General features: G+C 34.9%; 2 protein-coding genes and 1 long non-coding RNA gene across 4 annotated transcripts; all 3 read left to right on the top strand.

Annotated features, from left to right (window-relative positions):
- Nucleotides 1–6,455: 6,455 nt before the first annotated feature.
- On the top strand, nucleotides 6,456–6,818 carry LOC109136274 (uncharacterized mitochondrial protein AtMg00820-like). Its single transcript, XM_019252212.1, has one exon. The coding sequence runs from the start codon at nucleotides 6,456–6,458 to the stop codon at nucleotides 6,816–6,818; it is 363 nt and encodes a 120-aa protein (XP_019107757.1).
- A 177-nt stretch (nucleotides 6,819–6,995) lies between these two features.
- Nucleotides 6,996–7,607, top strand: LOC109136275 (uncharacterized mitochondrial protein AtMg00810-like). Its single transcript, XM_019252213.1, has one exon. It carries the CDS (start codon nucleotides 6,996–6,998, stop codon nucleotides 7,605–7,607), a length of 612 nt encoding a protein of 203 aa, XP_019107758.1.
- Nucleotides 7,608–11,793: 4,186 nt separating this feature from the next.
- On the top strand, nucleotides 11,794–18,912 carry LOC104905651 (uncharacterized). 2 transcript variants are annotated; one of them, XR_791752.3, is made up of 2 exons: nucleotides 11,794–12,142; nucleotides 18,432–18,912. It is a non-coding gene; the product is annotated as an uncharacterized LOC104905651 (long non-coding RNA). The 2 variants fall into 2 exon arrangements; XR_791753.3 differs by having other exon boundaries at nucleotides 18,429–18,912.
- Nucleotides 18,913–20,847: the final 1,935 nt, after the last annotated feature.

Here is a 20,847-nt window from a genome sequence, read left to right as displayed (position 1 = left end):
TGTTGGTGTTTCTTTACCTAGTAAGAGTTCTACTAGCATAATGAATAAAGGCAAGGATAATGTGTCTTTAGAGATACTTCATGCAAGGTTAGGACATGCTTCACTGTCCAAGATGAAACACATAGCAGCTTGTAAATGTGATGGTATAACTGAGTACAACTGTACAGTTTGTTTGCCTGCAAACTTTCACAAACTTCCTTTTCCTATTAGTACAAATAGAGCTTCTAAAATTTTTGAATTGGAATAAGGCTTTGTGGAGGGACGACTAAAAACTAGCCGTTAAGAAAGCTCTCGAGGCGCATGATTAGGGTTTTTGCTATCGTGCACCTTCTGATCTTTATGGCTCGGAAAAAGAAGATGGTGGTGCCGGAGAGTAGTACTCCGACGACGATAAAGTCTTTGGAAGAGACTGGCATTCATGAGTCCTCAAACACAAAGAGTAATGAAGCTCAGACCAATGGAACAGTAACTCATACGACTGGGGATGGAGGAATTAGTGCAGTTGCTACAAAGGAAAATGAGGCGATGCAGCAATGGAAAACCTTCACAGCTCAAAGTAGGATGTCCGATAAAGGTATGGGGCTCAAATTTATCACTCCTGAGCTGATTGATGGTAAACCTATAGCAAAACTTGATAAAGATGAGGTTGCTAAGCTTAGTGAAATCTGGATTAACTCAATCATTGTGTATGTAGTGGGTCAAAATCCAACACTTGCTGCATTAATGTAATATGTTAAAACTCAATGGAGTCTAGGGTTTGAGCCAAAATTTTTTAAACATGACGAAGGTTACTTTGTGGTGAAGCTGGAAAATGCAACAGATAAAGATCGTATTTTACTGTCAGGTCCTCATATGTTTTATGGTAAACCACTTATTGTGAAATCCTGGTCTCCAAGCTTTAATTTTCACACTGAGATTTTGAAAGTTATTCCCATCTGGGTGAAACTTCCCAATCTACCATTACATTACTGGAGTGATGATTCTCTTAGTAGAATTGGTAGTTTGTTAGGAGTCCCTATATATGCTGATGAATGCACCACTAAGGCACTGAGGGTGTCTTTTGCTCGAGTCTTGATTGAAATGGATATAACTAAGGAGATTCCTAAAGAACTCAAAATAGTGGAACCAACTGGGGTGACCTTTACCCAGAAAGTCATTTATGACTGGTTGCCAGCATTCTGTAATAAATGCTCCATTATTGGTCATAATTGTGATGGATTGAAAGCTAACCCTAAAGCTCCAACTAAAGTCACTAAGAAATGGGTCCCTAAAATTATTCCTCCAGTGGAAAGAATAGAGGAAGTAGCTGAGGTAGTTGCCATGGATAAGGCCCCTACTGGTGATCCTGTGGTAATAGTAGATGCTGGGATAACTGGTGATCCTACTACTACAGTAGATCTAAGTGTGGTGGTAACACTAGTGAACTCACCTACTGTATCAGCTACACATGAAGATAGGACTTATGAACAACAGGGAGAATGGAAGATTGTCACTAGAAAGTCCAAGGATAAAAATAAGCAATTGGCTCATCAATCTGTGAAGGTTGTTAACTTTCACCACAGTGGACAAAGCTCAGGTATACCTGGGGGTGCTAAGGGACCAAACCCTTATTTATCTTGATGTGGATGACAGCATGGAATGTAAGAGGACTTAATGATCCTCTTAAACAAAAGGAAGTCAAGCACTTCTTAAAGGATCATCACTGTGAGGTATGTGCTATCTTTGAAACTAGAGTTCGAAGGAATAATGTGGAAAAAGTAAGGAAGAGGTTAGGTTCTGAATGGTGTTGGGAAGATAATAATGACTACTCTCCTAAGGGTAGAATATGGTTTGGGTGGAAATCAAGGAGTGTAAGGGCACAACTGGTCTCAAAACCTGAACAAGTTGTATTGGTGAATGTGGAATCTGTAGCTGGTGATATCCAATTTTGGATGGCTGCTGTGTATGGTTTACATACCATACAGGACAGGAAAGGTCTTTGGCAAGAACTTTTGCAAATATCAGATGACAGTGTTAAACCTCTTGTGGTGATTGGGGATTTTAATGCAATTTCAAAAGCAGAGGATAGATTACATGGTGCCCCAGTTACTGAAGCTGAAACTCAGGGAGTGTAAGGGCACAACTGGTCTCAAAACCTGAACAAGTTGTATTGGTGAATGTGGAATCTGTAGCTGGTGATATCCAATTTTGGATGGCTGCTGTGTATGGTTTACATACCATACAGGACAGGAAAGGTCTTTGGCAAGAACTTTTGCAAATATTAGATGACAGTGTTAAACCTCTTGTGGTGATTGGGGATTTTTAATGCAATTTCAAAAGCAGAGGATAGATTACATGGTGCCCCAGTTACTGAAGCTGAAACTCAGGACTTGGCTACCTTTATTATGGAGAGCCAAATGATGGAGGCTCCTTCTAATGGTCTCTTCTATTCTTGGAGCAACAAGAGTTCTGGAAATGCTAGAATTGACAGTCGAATTGATAGAGCATATGTAAATGAAGCTTGGAGTTTGTGGTTCCCTGATGTTTCAATTTAGTATCTTCCTAGTGGAATTTCATATCATACACCTCTTCTGGTGGATCTAGGGGGCCAGAGTAAAGGAGGTGGAAGACCCTTTAAATTCCAGAATGTTTTAGCTGAGCATAAGAATTTCATGGAAATTATTCAAACAGCTTGGCATTCTGTTGACGGAGTTCGCAAAATCCAGAGTTTATGGATCAAGATGAAAGCTGTGAAAGTTGCTGTCAAGAATCTTCAGCTTACCAACTACTCTCATGCATCACAGAAAATTGAAGAGTAGAGACAAAGGCTTTCTGAAGTTCAAGCCAACCCAGAAAGTCACATGAATACTGCAGTTCAAGCAGAGGAAAAACTTTGCTATAATCAACTTAATCACTGGCTACAAGTTGATACTAGCATATGGCACCAGAAATTCAGAATCAATTGGATTTCTCAAGGTGATACAAACTCTAAATTATTTTTCACCTATGCAAAAGTTAGAAGAGCCCAGAATAACATTACTCTTCTTCAAAAGGATAATGGGGATATCATTCAAGATCCTGAGAATATACAGAGTGAATTAGTGAATTTCTACAAGAATTTGTTGGGGACTAATGCCAGTTCTCTTGATGCTATTGATCTGGTGACCATGAGAGCTGGGAATAGGCTCAGTCAGGAGGCTTGTAATATGCTAATTCAACCTGTTTCTAAGGCTGAAGTTGATAAAGCACTTGCTGGAATTGGAGATAGTAAAACCCCGGGTTTAGATGGCTTTAACTCTTTCTTCTTCAAAAAGAGTTGGTCAGTGATTAAGGAAGATGTATATGAAGCTGTGAATGAGTTCTTTGCCAAGGCATTCCTTCACAATAGCATGTTGCACTGTCATCTACAAAATCATATCCAAAACTCTCACTAACAGGTTGCAAAAGGTGATTCATGAAGTGGTTAATGATGCTCAGGCTGGCTTTATCCCAAATAGACACATATCTGATAACATTTTGCTTGCAACTGAGTTAATCAGGGGTTATGATAGGAAAGGAATGTCTCCTAGATGTGTGATCAAGGTAGACATAAAAAAAGCATATGATTCAGTGGAATGAATTTCCCTATAAAGTATGCTTTCTGAGCAAGGTTTTCCTAGCCAATTCATTGATTGGATTATGGCTTGTATTCACAGTGTTTCCTACTCTATCCTGGTTAATGGACATCCTGCTATTCCTTTTAATGCAAAGAAAGGACTGAGACAAGGGGATCCATTATCCCCTTTTTTATTTGCTATCTGACTGGAATATCTAAGCAGATGCTTGGGAGAGCTAAAGAACAATCCAGACTTTAACTTTCATCCAAAATGTGAGAGATTGCATCTTACTCATATGATGTTCGCAGATGATCTTCTCATGTTCTCAAGAGCTGATGATAGTTCAGTTTCTAAATTGATTCAGGATTTTATGAACTTTTCTAGGGCTTCAAGCTAGTCCTGAAAAGAGTAACATTTACACTTCTGGGGTGAGTCCTGATGAGGCTCATGAGCTAGCTCATGCTTGTAATATGAACTTGGGCTCTCTCCCCTTCAAGTATTTAGGGGTCCCTCTGAGCTCCAAGAAACTTAACTTCTCCCAGTGTAAGCCTCTTGTTGATAAGATTACTGCTAGAGCTCAAGGTTGGGTGGCAAAGCTTCTCTCCTATGCAGGAAGACTTCAGCTTGTAAGAAGCATCCTCAGTAGTATGCAAAACTATTGGGGTCACATCTTCCCTTTACCAAAAAAACTCATAAAAGTTGTGGAGAGTATTTGTAGAAAGTTTTTATGGACAGGTAAGACCATTGAGTCAAAAAAAGTTCCAGTGGCTTGGACTACCTTCTATGTTCCTGAAATAAGTGGAGGATGGGGGTTAGTGAACATGGAGCTTTGGAATAAAGCTGCTTTATTAAAGCACCTTTGGGTTATTTCTTTCAAGGCTGATAAACTGTGGGTTAAGTGAGTTAATGCATATTACATTAAAAGGAGTAATATCAGTAATGTAGAGGTGAAAGCTACCACTTCATGGTTATTAAAGAAGATTATTGACAGTAGAAGTATACTCAATGACTTAGGAGGCTGGGATGCTGTACTTGACAAAGGAAAATTTAGCATCAAGAAAGTCTACCAACTGCTTCTGGCACCTTCCCAAGAGTTGAATGGAAAAGACTTATCTGCAATAACCTTGCAACTCCAAAGAGCAAAATTTTTTTATGGGAGGCACTACAAAACAAATTAGCTACCACTGATCATCTCAGCACTTGGAATATACCTTGTGATAAAGTTTGCAGCTTATGTGGGAATGCAGATGAATCAACTCAACACCTCTTCTTTGAATGTGTTTATGCAGCAAATATCTGGAACCAGGTATGCCAAAATCTTCACACAAATAGCCCTATTGGTGTCTTTGATAGGCAGGAGAGATTTGCTATAACAAAGGCTCATCGTAGTAGTAGATTTGCAAAAATCTACACTAAATACTTTACTGAAACCTTGTATGCAGTGTGAAAACAAAGGAATAGCAAAGTTTTTAAAGGAAGTAGTGCTCCTGTTAAACAGGTGGTTAATGATGTTATCTTCACTATTGCTTGTTCTTGTTCAGACCAGGATAGAATGTTTCTTCTTGGTTAGTTTATTGTTGTTTGTCAGCTGCCTGTGTGCAGTTTGGTTGTTGCCCCCCTTCTAAGCCTGTTCAGTGGTGGGTTTGTATGGATGGTTAGTTGTATTCTCCTTACCATTTTTTTTGGTAGTCAATAAAAATTTTGAATTGCCAAAAAAAAAAAAAAAAAAATTGAATTGATTCATGTTGCTTTATGGGGGCCATATAGAGTAGTGGCTTTGAATGGAGCTTCATACTTTCTGACTATTCTAGATGATTGCAGTAGAGTAACTTCGACTTTCTTGTTACACAACAAGCTTCAAGTTCTGAAGACCATAAGTGATTTTCTTATTATGATAGAAACACATCATAATAAGAAAATTAAGATGATTAGATCTGATAATGGCATAGAGTTAATAAAAGAACAGTGTGTTCATTTGTTTGCTAGTAAAGGCATCATACACCAGAAGAGTGTTCCTCATGTTCTACAACAGAGTGCAAGAGTTGAAAGAAAACATAGGCATTTGCTAGAAATCGCAAGGGCTCTTAGATTTCATGCTAAGTTACCTAGGAAATTATGGGGGGATTGTGTGCTTGCTGCAACTCATATCATAAACAAGCTACCTGCGAAATTGTCAAAATGGAAGACACCATATGAAGTATTATTGTGCAAAAGTCCTTCTTACAATGAACTTAGAGTGTTTGGCTCTCTATGTTTTGCCTATAATCATGCTATGAAGAGAGATAAGTTTGATGCAAGAGCAAGGAGGTGCATCTTTATTGGGTATCCTTATGGCCAAAAGGCTTTTAAGCTCTATGATTTGGATAATCACAACACATTTGTTTCCAGATATATTATTTTCTTTGAAAATATATTTCCTTATGCCAAACCTATTACATCTCCCACTCTTTCTAAAGTGAGATTAATTGATTTTGGTACTGAATCTACAAAAAAAAAAAATCTCATTCTGATGTTCCTATAACTGAACCTGTTCATTTTTCTGCTACAAATGAAGTTCATCATCATTCTGATCATGCTATCTCTCAGACTACTTCTTCTAATTCTACTTCTTCTATTTCTCCCAACTCTTCTACTTCTATTTCTTCTCCTATTAATACTCATCTTGAGCATGTTATTCAAGATAAACCTCCTCTCAGAAAATCTTCAAGAGTTATTATTCCTAGTGTGAAATTGCAAAACTTTGTTAATACCTATACACCACATACTACTGATATTTCTGATAATCATTCTCAATCCATTTCTTTTGTTGTGAACTCTTGTAAGATCATTGAGCCTAAATACTAAAATCAAGCCAAGAAAGATCCTAATTGGATTAAGGCTATGAATAAAGAATTGAAAGCTTTGGAAGACAATGAAACATGGGAGTTAATTGTTTTGCCTAAAGACAAGCAAGCTATTGGGTCTAAGTGGGTTTACAAGACAAAATTAAGACCAGATGGGACAGTTGAGAGATATAAGGCAAGGTTGGTTGCTATTGGGTATCAACAAATTGCTGGTCAAGACTTCAATCAGACTTTTTCACCTGTAGCAAAGCTGGCCACAATCAGGGTTGTTATTTCTCTTGCAGCAGTAAAGCACTGGCCTCTCTACCAGCTTGATGTCAATAATGCGTTTTTACATGGCTTTTTAGATGAGGAAGTTTGCATGCTTCCACCTGCTGGATATACAAAGGCTAAGATTTGAGAAGTATGTGAGCTTAAGAAGTCACTATATGGCCTTAAACAGGCTTCAAGGCAGTGGAACAAGGAATTAAGTAGATTCTTAAAGTCTATTGGTTTTAAGCAATCAATGCAAGACTAGTCTCTTTTCACAAGATCTCTTAATGGTCAATTCTTAGTTGTCCTTGTATATGTGGATGATATGATATTAACAGGGAAATCTATCTCTCAGATAGAAGAGGTGAAATTGGCTCTTGATAAAGCCTTTACCATAAAAGACTTGGGGCAGTTAAATTACTTTCTGGGTATTGAAGTGAAGAGGAATGCCCAGGGTATTTTTCTTTCTCAAAGGAAATATATCAATGATATTATCACTGATTGTAACATGGTTGACTATATAGCTGCTCCTGCTCCATTATCAGCTGCTCTAAAATTGTCAACAAAGGTTGGTGATGTTCTTGAAGATCCTGATGTATGTAGGAGATTAGTTGGCAGGTTGTTATATCTTGGAATCACTAGACCAGACCTCTCTTATGCTGTGCAACACCTCAGTCAATTCATGCACGCACCTAGAAGTCCACACTTAAGGGTTGTTATGCATGTGGTAAGGTATCTAAAATGTACAATTGATCAAGGTTTATTTTATTCTGCTAACTCAAATTTAAAGATTAGTGCATATAGTGATTCTGATTGGAGTGCATGCCAATTCAGTAACAGATCATTAAGTTCTTATGTAGTATTTCTTGGCTCTAATCTTGTGTCTTGGAAGACAAAGAAACAGCAAACAATGAGTAAATCATCAACTGAGGCATAATATAGGAGTATGTCATCTGCAGCTTCTGAGCTAGTCTGGGTTCATGGTCTACTTGAGGATTTACAAGTCACTGTTGCTCTTCCTATTTCACTATATTGTGATAATAAGTCTGCAGAACACTTAGCTCAGAATCCCATGTTCCATGAAAAGACCAAGCATCTTAAGAGGGATATGCACTATATAAGGGAGCAAGTGGAGGCTGGTTTCATAGAAATATTTTTATGTTTCTAGTGCTGCACAACTTGCTGATATATTAACAAAGGCTCTGAATTCTCAACAGCATCATACTCTTATTCTCAAGCTTGGACTTACATCCTTGGTCCAGCTTGAAGGGGGAGTATAAATTATATCTCCTAAATTATATTGTAATAACAGCTGTAAATATCAGTTAGTTAGATGTTAGTTAGTTACAACTAACAATATATACTCTTCTCTCATAATATCCCTGATATATTGTAAATTCATATTGTAAGAGTTTTATTCTTTCTCTTAATACATTTCTCTTCCTTTTCTCTAAACTAACAGCAACTTTGCTTAGCTGATTAGTTTCTTTATGAACTGAAGTGAACTGAACTTAAAATATATTGGGGAGAACAGGCCCATAGTCTTCCCATGTCGTGGAAACTTTGTTTCATCCTCAGTTCCGTACAATAATTTGCACACTTTATCCATCATTTAAAATTGTGTGCATGAGAGTGTATTGCGACAAAATTCCTAAGGAAAGAATAACATTGTATTAAGCACCTACAAGGCTACAACCTAATTATTTTGGCTAAAAAGAAACTAAGGCGAAAACTTGGGTCCTTTTTTGGCCCAACAAGACAATACTCATGTTGTCTCTTGTTAGTTTATCTCTTTGATTATAAATGAACATGGTTTTTTTTTTTTTTTTGTCTTACAACGAAAAGTTTCCCACAACTTTCGACGAGTGGTCTAATCTCCTGCATGAGTTTGCATGGGACCTTAAAGGGCATCATCCCTCTCAGCTAAAATTTTTTCCATACTCAACGCTCGAACTCGATAACCTTGATTAAGGAGCGAGAAGCCCTTAAACACAGTGGCGTATCCAGGATTCTAACCCTATGGGTTCGGAGCCGGTAAAAAAAAATACATTTATTCACTCAAAGTTCAATACATTAATTCACGAATTTCACCTTCTTGTATTGGGTTTAGAGGTTCTCTTGAACTAGGATAAGAACAAGCGGATGGTTTTTGTAACTTATTTCCCGCACGATTCTAAAAAAATTCTAAACCCTTCATATTCACAATACAATCTACACAATAACACAAGCAAGAGAATTTCAACTCCATGAATCTAGACACTAAAAAGTTCAATAACATTTAATCATTCATTCATTCATAATCCACAGTCCACAATCCACATTCATTCAACGTTTATTCAAAATTCACAATCCAAAGTCCACAATTCACATTCATTCATTCAACATTTAAAACTGAAATTCATAAAACAACAAATTCATTCTATGAGTAATTGAGTAGTGAGTCAGTGAGTCTAAGTAATACTAACAACTAACAAGTAACAACTCCACAATCCACAATCACAACAAGAATGACGCTTTTTCCCGTCTGCCAAAATCGGACGCTAAAAACGCGGGATCGGACGCTAAAGAGATTAGCGTCCGTCAACGGACGCTAAAACGCCGATGCAAAACCCCTGGTCGCTAATTGTCTAATTACCGTCCGCTAAGCGGACGCTAAAATTTTAGCGTCTGATTTTCAGAATTAGCGTCCGATTAACGTCGGATGCTAATTAGCGTCAGGTTCAAAGTCGGACGTTAATTAGCTTCCGGCGTTAATCAGAAGCTAATTAGCGTCCGACTTTCAATCGGACGCTAAGTCTGTAAATCAGACGCTAAAACACTAAGTCAGGTGCATTCATTATGTGCTTTCTTTATCTTTTTCTTTTACTTTTTCTTTTTCTTTTTCATTTTCTTTTTCTTTGACAGATATTATGAGCTTCACTCTGCCCAAAGTTTAACTTTTATTATTTTTATTTAATTCATTTTATTAACTTTGAATTATTATTGAAATGAACAATGTTAGAATAACAAAAAATTGAGAATTAAACAAATGAAAATTTTATTTAAAACAAATATATATAATTACAATATAATACCAAAATTTAGTACTATAATAGTATAATTACATTGTAACTAAAATCTAATACAACAACTCCAATTTACGGCAGCCTCAGCACCAGCCACCGCGCCAGCCAGTAACCTCACCAGTGCACCACCGCGTCAGCCACCGCTCCGTCTCGCCAGCCACCTATAAATACCAAAAGATAAAAAAAATCAACCAAAAAAAGAAATAAAACTAATTAATTTTAAAATTGATTAATGCTATACGGTAGATTCAAACATTCATATAGCCATAGAGACTAGATCTGATATTTTCCAAAAAAATAACCCAGCCCTAAAAACGAATATATAAGAAAATTCAAAACTCAAACCATTTCATCATCAATCGTCTTCATCAGTTCATGGTCGACCTTAATTTTTTCGTGTTTTTTTTTTCGTTTTTCGTTTTTCACTTTATTAATAAATTCATAAGGTAAATTTAAACGAAAAAATTCAACCATAATTTCCCAAATTTAAACATATAAATCAGAAATTCAACCATAAAACTCAAGGCACTTAAACTCATGTAAAATTTCAGAAATCCAACCAAAATCTAGAAAAATACAGAATAGTGAATGAACAAAATAAGCCTCGCTAAAAAATTCATGACCAAATTTAACTCTTAATTCCAAAAACTCCTCAGATTTCGAACCCTAGATACCAAAAAATCTATAAATTTCGAACCCAAAAATAAAAAGATGATATACAAAAAACACACAAAATCAAAATCTCATAAAATCGAAAACTCAAAAAAATAAAGAAAAATCGAAAAACGAAAAAAATTAAAAAAACAAAGAAAAGAGAGAAAAGAGAGAGAACTGTGGGGTGAGATCAAGAAACGCCATATTCACCGTCGGCTTTGTGAGATCTGAAACATATTTACCGTCGACTTTGTGAGATCTGAAAGAAAAAGAGAGCACCGTGGGGTGAAGCAGTAGAGAGAGAAACGTGAGATGAGGCTCTAGAGAGAGGCGAGAGAGAAACGTGAGAGTGAGGAAGAGAGAGAGAGAGGCTGGAAAGAGTGAGGAAGAAAGAGAAGCGTGGGTTTAGGCCTTTAGGGTTAATGATTTGGTCGATTGAGGTAGTCAAGTGCCTATTTATATCTCTTTTTACCGTCCGTTTTTCAGACGGTAATTGCACGCCACGGACGCTATTTAGCGTTCGTTTAAAAGAACGGACGCTAAATCTCATAAAGCGGACGCTAATTTGCGTCTGTCTTATATCAGACGCTAATTGTGAATTTACCGTCCGCTCATACTGTCGGACGCTAAATTCAGACGCTAAAAAGGCGGATTCTTGTTGTGAATTTCACATTCAAGTATTCAATATTTAAATGATTAACAAAATTACATAACTACAATTAGATATTCTAATCATCTAATGTCTAAAAGACTAAAATCTGAAATAGCGAAATACTGAAATTCATATTTTAAATTGAAGAATTGGGCTTTACCTTTCAAATAGTTGGATAGATGCGCTGATGCGGTCGCCGGAAATGTCGTTGCCTCGCTGGTTGATGTGCAGTGGGGAAGACGGAAGTAGACGGTGGCCGTGCGCGATGCGCCGTCGCTGGTCAGTTCTTCGTTGGCTTGTTGCTAGGGAGTTAGGGTTTTGGCCTTTGGGGGGAAAATGTCGGTTGTGTTGATGTGTTCAGTGCGTGTGTTTTGAGGGAGAAATGAGAATTGGGAAGGCTTAGTTAATGTTTGAAATTTTGATAAAAGAAAACTAGAAAAGAGAAGGTCAAAAAAAGGGTGTTCGTGGGATTCGAACCTCAAACCTTCACATCATCCGCGCGACCAGTGAAGATACAAACCACTGGACACAAGCTCTTTTTATGTTTTATTTTGCACGCATATAATATATATCTAATTACTAAAATATTTTTAATTTAAAAAAAAAACTGGGCAATTTTTTTTCAAAAATCGCTGGGTTCACCTGAACCCAGTAAACCCATAGTAAATCCGCCCCTGCTTAAACATTCAGGTCAATCCCAGTTGATATAAATGAACATAATTTGCCAATTTGGTGTATTGGATAATCTTCAAGTGGGCGACAAGGTTAGCTTGAGGACAACCAGGATGATTGACAAGTCATGACTAGAGAAACAACTATCATTGGAGCTTGCAAAGACTAAAGTGTCCTCAACTTTAAGTTGCTACTTGCAATCTACTTTACTCGGATCTATCCCACTTTTCTCTATTCCTTCTTTCAGTCATGACTGATGGCTCTTCAGTCTTGTCCTCTTACCCTGCCGCCACTGCAACAAACTAAATTCTCACACCTCCAACGTTCATTACATACGCAAGGAAGTGGCACACAAAACCATGAAATAGGAGACCTCAAGGACAATGATTTGCCGGCAATGGAAGCTCTAGTTCTTCTCTCAAGTTTAAGGTAACATTTCATGCTAAGCATTTCTTGCCTTGTTTTATACAATGTTATGAGAAACTCACACACGAGTTTTTCCCGCGTCCAAAAGAGAGTGATGAGAGACTTGACAGAGTATATAACACGATAATTAGTTTAAACTTTTGATTGGGTTAGACTCTTCTTTTCACATACTAATTTAATAGTAGGCTACTTGATCTACTTATCTTCATTTTCTCAAGTGGAATTAGGAAGAAACTTTACAGAATTTGTACCTGGTTAGACACTTCTCAACTCAAGCATGTGTGGAGACCTTTTAAAGTTTTAATATCTACCCTTGTGATCTAAATTACATAATTACGATACGATAAAGCTGGAACAATTGTATTGAATTGCTAAATGACATTGATTAATTATACAATAATGTTGATAGCTGGTAAATCACAGGAAACCGGAAACCTAGTATTAGTTAATCTTTTCATCTTAATCTCCTTTTTATTTCTAGAAATATTTCTAGCTTACTTAAGGAAGTAAATCGAAGCTAAGATAAATGTTCATAGGAAACACAATAGCAGCAATAATATTCTCTGCTATGATGAATAAAACATTAAAACTCAATATCTCCAATACCTTGACCGCCCATTTTATTGTTGTTCATAAATGATGATAATGAGAATAAATTCGTATATAAATTTCTGAGTAAACTTATTGTTCATTCCCATATTAATGTTAATTTACTCTAAAATATCTATTTTTCTTCTTGAATTTCTATTCCCATTCAATACCACCTTGTATTCTTGTAGGTGGTAATAAGTGGTAATGAAAATTGTTTTCCTTTGAAGAAAAAAACACAAATTTAGAGATGAGATTACTTCCACATGAAGAAAAAAACACAAACATGCAGAGAGTTGAAATTGTCTCCTCGTGGAGTTTTTAAGGGCGATCCCCTTGTAATATTACACTTCGAATCCATTCCCATAACCATCATTTATTAGCGGCTATCAAATGAAACATGATTGTATTATTAAATTCACAATGCAATGCGTAAATTTTGAACATAAAGTGATGATTAATATCTCGATCCGTCCCTTTAATAAATCTCTTAATCATTTTTGCTTTTCTTAAGTCAAATGTTTAAAATTCTTGCATAAGTTCTCGACAACGTAACATATAATTTTTTCTAGAAAAAAGGTATGTGGAATTTGTGATAATCAATTACTCATCAAGTCTCTTGTTTCAAATTAGGTAAAACCCATGGAGAGGGAGGTGAAATCAAAATTTGTCTATATTAATTGTTTTTGTGAGGCATCTATATTTTTTTCCAATACTTTTTTATTCTTTCTCTAAAAGTATGTGAAATAACAATGAAGCAATTAACTAAAATGGGACTAAGGACTGGTGCCAACTTCGTTTCTTTTTTAAAGAAGTGCATAATGTTCGATGTTGAACTTTGATATATTATTATTTACTCTCAAGACATATTGATAAAAGTTATAAGAAAATAATTATCATTAGTAGTAAGAAAGGGGAAAATTAAACCCAAATTATTATAATAGGTGGTCTAATTTTATATAAAATTAGATAAATGCAAGCCTATATTCTCCTAAATTAAAAATAGGTGGTTTCGTACAAAACCAAAGGGAATGAATTAAAATTATTCTAAAATAATCAGCTTGATTAATGGGTGATTGATGTGTTTAGATCATTTAGACTTCTAAAATAACTCTACAAGGTGGAGTTTGATCAATATCAACCATTGAATAAAAAATCAATGACTAACTTATCTTTTCAAAAGTCCACTAATTTTTTTCCCTCAAAATTCACCTGGATCCATTAGAGTTGTAGAATAACTCTACAAGGTAGAGTTTGAGCATGATCAACCATTGAATAAAAAATCGCTCATATATTCTCTTTTCAAAATTCCTCCTATTTTATCTCATCAAAATACAACCCTAAATCTTTCCCTTCCAACAATACGAGCCCTTGATTTGAAAATATATGGTTCATATACAATTCTACCTTTTATAGTTCTATTGTGTGTAATAATACGAATTTTTTCCTTGGATAATGCAAAAGTGGGTTTTAATTCCCAAAATATGCCCAAAAAAAAATTACTGCGTACCGTACACGTAGGACGGCATGCGAGAATTTTTTTTTTTCAACTTAAGTAAAACCGCTACTTGAATTAAACCGCTACTTCAAGTAGCGGTTCATTAATCAAGTCTGATATGTGCTTGCAACATTTTGCCAAGGTAAACCGCTACTTGAGATAGCGTTTTAGGTGTACTGTGAGTAGCGGTTTTCTTGGGATAAACCAAAAAAAAAAAACATTTTTTCGCGTGCCGTCCTACGTGGACGATACGCAGGGAATTCTTTTTTTTTTTTGGGGCATATTTTGAGAATTAAAACACACTTTTGCATTATTCAAAGAAAAAATTGTAATAATTTGTTTCTAGAAAGGATAAAGTTTACATGTTTTTGTAGCTTAATTGCGGCTAAGTTTTTCTTTATCGCTAGTAAGGGATAGTTTTGCTTTAACTTTGGAAGTTTTTAAGCAAATATTGGCCACGGATTCAAAAAGATCTCTATTGTGACAAACCAAAGCATGAATTTTCATGTTACATCTTGGAGTATATTTGCGCCCTTTTACGTTCATTTTTTTTTCAAACAAAGCCTTTTCATTCTTTAATTAATAGAGTTGAAAATATTACAGTCCGAATCTAAAAGTTTTATACAAATAATTAGAGGGGAGGGGGAAACCCTAATTACATTATATACGGACTCCATTGCCCCAATAAACCTTTTTTTTTTTTTGATAATTGGCCCCAATAAACTTAGTCAACCGATTTGCTACTTGATTAAACTTTCTATTACAATACTTAATCTGAGTCGTCAACAACCTTTTAAGTCACAACCTGTAATTGTTTAATACATTGATACACAAATCAAAATGTTCATTATTAATAAGATCTATTACATTTTGACAATTAGAATATATGATGGCCTGGATATCTACTGAGACTCTACAAACAAGGCCTCCAAAATAGCAAGTAGCTCTGCAACAAGAAAATGATAAGATAAGTATAAACAGTTTTCCCAAACCTCGTGAGCCATTGACCTTTATTACTTCAAACCAAACCCCACCCCCCAATTCCTACAACCTCATTTGGACCCACAAATGAAGTGTCAATATGATCATAAAATATGAGTTGTGATAAAACGCTAGCAGCTAGCGTTTTAATTTGTCAATAGAAGGACTCAAAAGCAAATAGAGGAGTGGGAAGGAATTTGGCAGAAAAAAAAAAGCTAGCATCCATGTGTCAACATGTAATTAGCACACATGTCATAATATTGTTTATCCAAAACAAATTACTTTTTGCAATTTTTAAACTTGTATATCTCAAGAAATATATTTTAGAAAAAATAAAAAATATACTAATATTCATATATTTTTATTCTCTACAAATAGACATCCATTTTGATATAATTTCATCATATATCAGTTTTAAAATTTATATCAGTTTTAATTACTTTACGTCAAACAAGTTTATTGTTAAAAGAACAAGTGTATTTTAACAAGCAACAAGTGTATTGTATGGGGAAACAAGTGTATGTTAACAAGAAACAAGTGTATGTTAACGAGAAACAGGTGTATTGTAATAATAAGAAACAAGTGTATGTTAACAAGAAACAAGTGTATGTTAACGAGAAACAGGTGTATTGTAATAATAAGAACAAGTGTGTTATAAAAAACAATTGTATTTCAACAAGAAACAAGTGTATTGTATTAAGAAACAAGTGTATGGTAATAAGAAACAAGTGTATGTTAACATAAAACAGGTGCATTGTAATAACAAGATACAAGTGTGTTATAAGGATAAGAGTAAGATAAATATTGTATGAAATTATATCAAAATGGATGTCTATTTGTAGAGAATAAAAATATATAAATATTGGTATATTTTTTATTTTTTTCTAAAATATATTTCTTGAGATATACAAGTTTAAAAAATTGCAAAAAGTAATTTGTTTTGGATAAACAATATTGTGACATGTGTGCTAATTACATGTTGACACATGGATGCTAGCTTTTTTTTTTCTCTGCCAAATTCTTTCCCACTCCTCTATTTGCTTTTGAATCCTCCTTTTGACAAATTAAAACGCTAGCTGCTAACATTTTATCACTCCTCAATAAAATATACGCATGCATTCACGAGCATTCCCACAAGCCCTAAACTAAAAACTTGTATAGGAGAGGGATCTCCGGGCATTAAACACATAGTTATTCCTATCCTTTTGAATTTTATGACACATATGCGGGAGACACTACTAAGAAAATATCCCTAAACATATGTTTAAAGGACATATTCGCTTTTAGCCAACCTCTGAAGTCCTGACTATGGATCTATGGATCTGAAGTTGCCAAATGGCCCAAATCCCCCCTTTTTTTTTTTTTTTTTTTTGATTAGGAAAAAAAACTTAGGAAAGACCCCCACTCAATCCGGGGGCCAACCTAAAACATCCTTACGGATGATAAGGGAAAAATCCACATTATAAGGAGGAAATGAATACAACAAAGAGGCACAAGAGTGGCCACGATGAGCCATAAAGTCCGCCGCTTGATTGGCCTCCCGAAAGATGTGGTCACAACGAACTGACGAAAAGCGATCAAGATCCACAGAAAAATCTACAATGATACTTCTAATTTCCCAAGGAGAACTCCACACTTTGTTAACTGAATTAATAACTGCAATATTACTAGTTTTACATTCTTTCACTCTGTTATTTATGTGTGTCAAAATATGATCATGGGATTTAATAAAGTTTTATACTGTTCTTGGGAGTACCTAAAATTAAATTATCTCTATCAATTTTTTTCACATTTTATATTATATACATATTGTTCATTTGAAAAAAAAAAAACCATATGCCAAATGTGTAAAAAATGTGATCACGAGAGCACCTAAAAATTTGCTTGAGTTAAAGACCAATGAAGTCATCGGTGAGGATGTGGAATATCGATTAAATATCTACAATATCTTCATTAAAGATGATATAGCACTAAATACAAGTCTATGGATGTTAGTGGGACGGGTTTCATGGAGACCCACCCTTTATGCGCCCCAATTAGGTGGCCGAAAATGGGTAGATTTTATGGATGATGGGGTTATGGATGGAGATGAAAATTATACTTACCATCTGATACGGGCGTTGTGGATATTAAATTGTATCATTCCCATCCTTGCCTACCTCGCCCCACCCCACCCCAACCCCCTTCGCTTTTCATTCGTCTTATACCTACTTATCTCTATTATATAAGTAAGGACGGAGACATGGTGTCTCCCAATTAAATGACTATATTACCCTTACTTTTTTAATTACATCAATTTTGTTTAATTTTTAAAAATAATAATGGGTAATCAATCAAATTATTGTCATTTTTAAAAACTACAGTTAGAATAACTTTAAATTTTAGGCTGGTAAAAGAAGAAAAGACTAAAAAAAATTTTAAAAAAAACAAAGATAACAAATTCATTTAAGAATATCAAAATCTTCCATCAAAAGAAAAAATTGCCAAAATAAAATAAAATTCAAATAAATACTTCCACAATATTAGTTAGGAAAAATTGCCAAAATGATCATTTTAATGGGTTTATATAATTTCAATTTGTGCAAGTCAATTACGTTTAGGATAATAATATTAGATCAAGAACTTATCTGAAATTATTTTGCTGAAAATAAGTTCTAAGAAGTTGAACAAAACATAGGATTTATTAAAAAAAAAAAAAAACCTGTCAACTTTATACTACTCCCTCCGTTTGCTAAAGATCTTCCCTCTTTCCGTTTAAGGGTGTTTCCAAAAGATCTTCCCACTTTTGTTTTATTCCTTATTTGGCAAAACAAATTTCCCTATTTACCCTCTCATGTCACTATCATATGGTCCACCATTACATTATTAATTCAATTTTACTCCCTTTCTCTCTCCTACTTTAACCCCTTTTTATTTGTTTATTTATCTTAACCCATTTCTCTCTCCTACTTTACTCACACCATGCCCCACACAACTTAATTTTCCTTGGTATCTGTAGGAACAGTAAGTGGGAAGATCTTTAGGAAACGGATGGAGTATTATACTAAGTTGTCGTTGCATGTATTGTGTGAATGTAAAAGCAGCTACTCGATATTATGAAATATCACACTGAAAAAAGTATTGTCGCACGCATCGCGTACTTAAAAAGCTAGTTTAAAAGAATTTCCATATTGAAATAAGTTTTTTTGCTTTTTTTTTTGGCTTTTTTTTCGCATGATTAAGCAGTGGGGCTGGAATGGCAAATAATGGAGCGAGTATCGAGCTAAGTATAGGCATCCAAGCGGGTGGTGGGACAGGGTTGCATTGACAGCGATCACTATAAATATTTGCCCTGCCATAAATGGTGGGGTACGGATGGAGATCAGATTTCTGGGCTGATATAAGTGTGGAAAATCCATCCCCTGCATTGACAATAGATGAGTAGCACATTGACATTTCTATACAAGCCTACTTGGGTTTCTTGCTAAAATTAATTTACATTAGCCATCTCTTTTATTTTTTGGTATAGGAATTATACATACAGGTTTTTTTAATATAAAATGAAGCTGTCTATGCATTATGCAATATGATAATTGATAGAAGTTTGTGGTCGCATGCGAAAGTTGTAATGGACCCGAATAGTATCGTAAAATTGAATTTTCATTGATAATTAAATTTTACAAGTGTGTTTGTGAGAGCTCATGTCTCTCATTCACCTTGGTAGTTACCTTTGTTTCTACCTTTCCTAATATTTTGTGTGGAGCTCACTTGTTTGGCTCCCTTTCATTTGAGCTCCCTCTTAGTTTCTAGATTTTTCTAGACCTTGATATTTCTAACACACACTTAAATATTCTAAACTTAGATTTTTTTTACATAGATATTTTACAAGATTTTTCTAGACAATTTAAGACATGCATATAAAATTTTTCCTTACATTACATGACCTATCTAGAATTTTCTAGATTAACTTTCATCAATAATAAGAACGACAGGATACTTGAACGCATTATGGGTTTGGTGGGAGGGGGATAGGAGCAGCTAGTTCTCGTGGAGTCATGGTCCCTGTGTTGGAATTCCAAGTCTCAAATTGATAAGAACAGCTGATAAAAAAACCATATATATGAATACTGAGTTAGGTGGGTCTAATTCACGTGAAACATGATGTCGTAGTTGCGACTTAAGAATGATATGCTTGATGTAGTGGTGATGAAGGCGCACCTATGAGGTGCTGTTTTTGACTTTAAGCAAAGTAGATTTGATCTATGTGGATTCAAAGTTGTTCGAAAAAATTCGAGATAAATTAATTAAAAACTTCAATAATGACAATTGATGTAATACTTGTTTAAGCATTGAAAAATATTGATATATAGAAGCACAATTAAAATTTTAAATTATTGATATAATTTTTTATCTACAAATATGTAAAAAGTAGAGCACTATATAAATTAAAGAAGTAGATTTGTACAGCAAGGAAACGAAATAAAAAATGAAAAGCTAATCAATTTGACTCTTGAAAAAATATTGCCATTAAAAAACAAAACAAAGGGAAAAAAAAGGGGAAAAGGAAGCAAACAAAACAAATAAAAAAAAGGGAAAAAAAGGCTAAATACAGCATCTAAAATTATGCTTTAACTTAATTATGGTTAATTTTAATTTTTTTAATTAAAAAAAACAATCTCGTACACAGGGGTGCAGCAATGCAACAAAATATGTTACCATAAGTACTTGTGCGCACAAGCCAACATGTCACATTTATTTATGAAGTTGGATGTGTTAGGGTTGGGAAAAATTCTGAAATGGGCCTATCGCATCCCCCTAACATAATAGCCGGCGCCTAAAATATTCGTGTTAGGTTATATTATATGTTTGATGCGGTAGGGGTATGACGGGAATGGGGTCATTTATCATTAATGACCCCCCTATAGGATGGTCATTTGTCATAGATGACCCCGTATAAGGGGGTCATTTGTCATAGATGACCCCCAAAAGGGGGTCATTTGTCATAGATGACCCCCAAAAGGGGGTCATTTGTCGTAGATGACCCCCATAAAGGGGGGGTCATTTGTCATAGATGACTCCCAAAGGATAGGTTAGTCTTTTAAGATGTTTTACTGTATTTAGCTTTTTTGTTGCTGTATATAACATGCCCAGAGATTGAATAAGCTTTACCCAGCATAAGAGTATCACCAATGGCTTGGTTGGTCTTGGAGCTTTTTTCTTTCTCTTTCCTTCCCTCCTTCTTACACCTCACATCCCACTAAAACTCCAACCAACTCATCTTTTTTTTGTCACAATGGCTTGGTTGGTCTTACTTGGTTTTTCTATTTCTCTTTCTTACTTTTACCAAACCCCACCCTATACTCTCTCTCCTACTTTTACCAAACCCCACCATATTCAATGTTTAATTTTTTTATATGAAATAGATGATTTAAATTAATAAAAGCTTATTAGACTACGTTAAATTAATTACGAGCTAATTAGCTTACGTTAAATTAATTACGATAAATTAAATTACGTTACAAGCTAATTAGCTTACGTTAAATTAAATTAGCGTTAACTTGAGATTATAGTAAATATGTGTTAATTAGCTTACTTTAAATTAAATTACGTTAACTTGACATTATAAATTTAAAAAAACGAACACATTACATAAGATAGATAA

Source organism: Beta vulgaris, chromosome 1, assembly GCF_026745355.1.
Source record: "Beta vulgaris subsp. vulgaris cultivar EL10 chromosome 1, EL10.2, whole genome shotgun sequence".
NCBI lineage: Eukaryota > Viridiplantae > Streptophyta > Magnoliopsida > Caryophyllales > Amaranthaceae > Beta > Beta vulgaris.
Note: the sequence above shows the minus strand (reverse complement) of the source record. Positions and strands in the feature narration are given on the sequence as shown.

What these genes read in the sequence shown, in the direction of transcription:
- LOC109136274 (XM_019252212.1), top strand. Translation starts at nt 6,456, where the DNA reads ATGAATAAAGAATTGAAAGCTTTGGAAGACAATGAAACATGGGAGTTA.
- LOC109136275 (XM_019252213.1), top strand. Translation starts at nt 6,996, where the DNA reads ATGATATTAACAGGGAAATCTATCTCTCAGATAGAAGAGGTGAAATTG.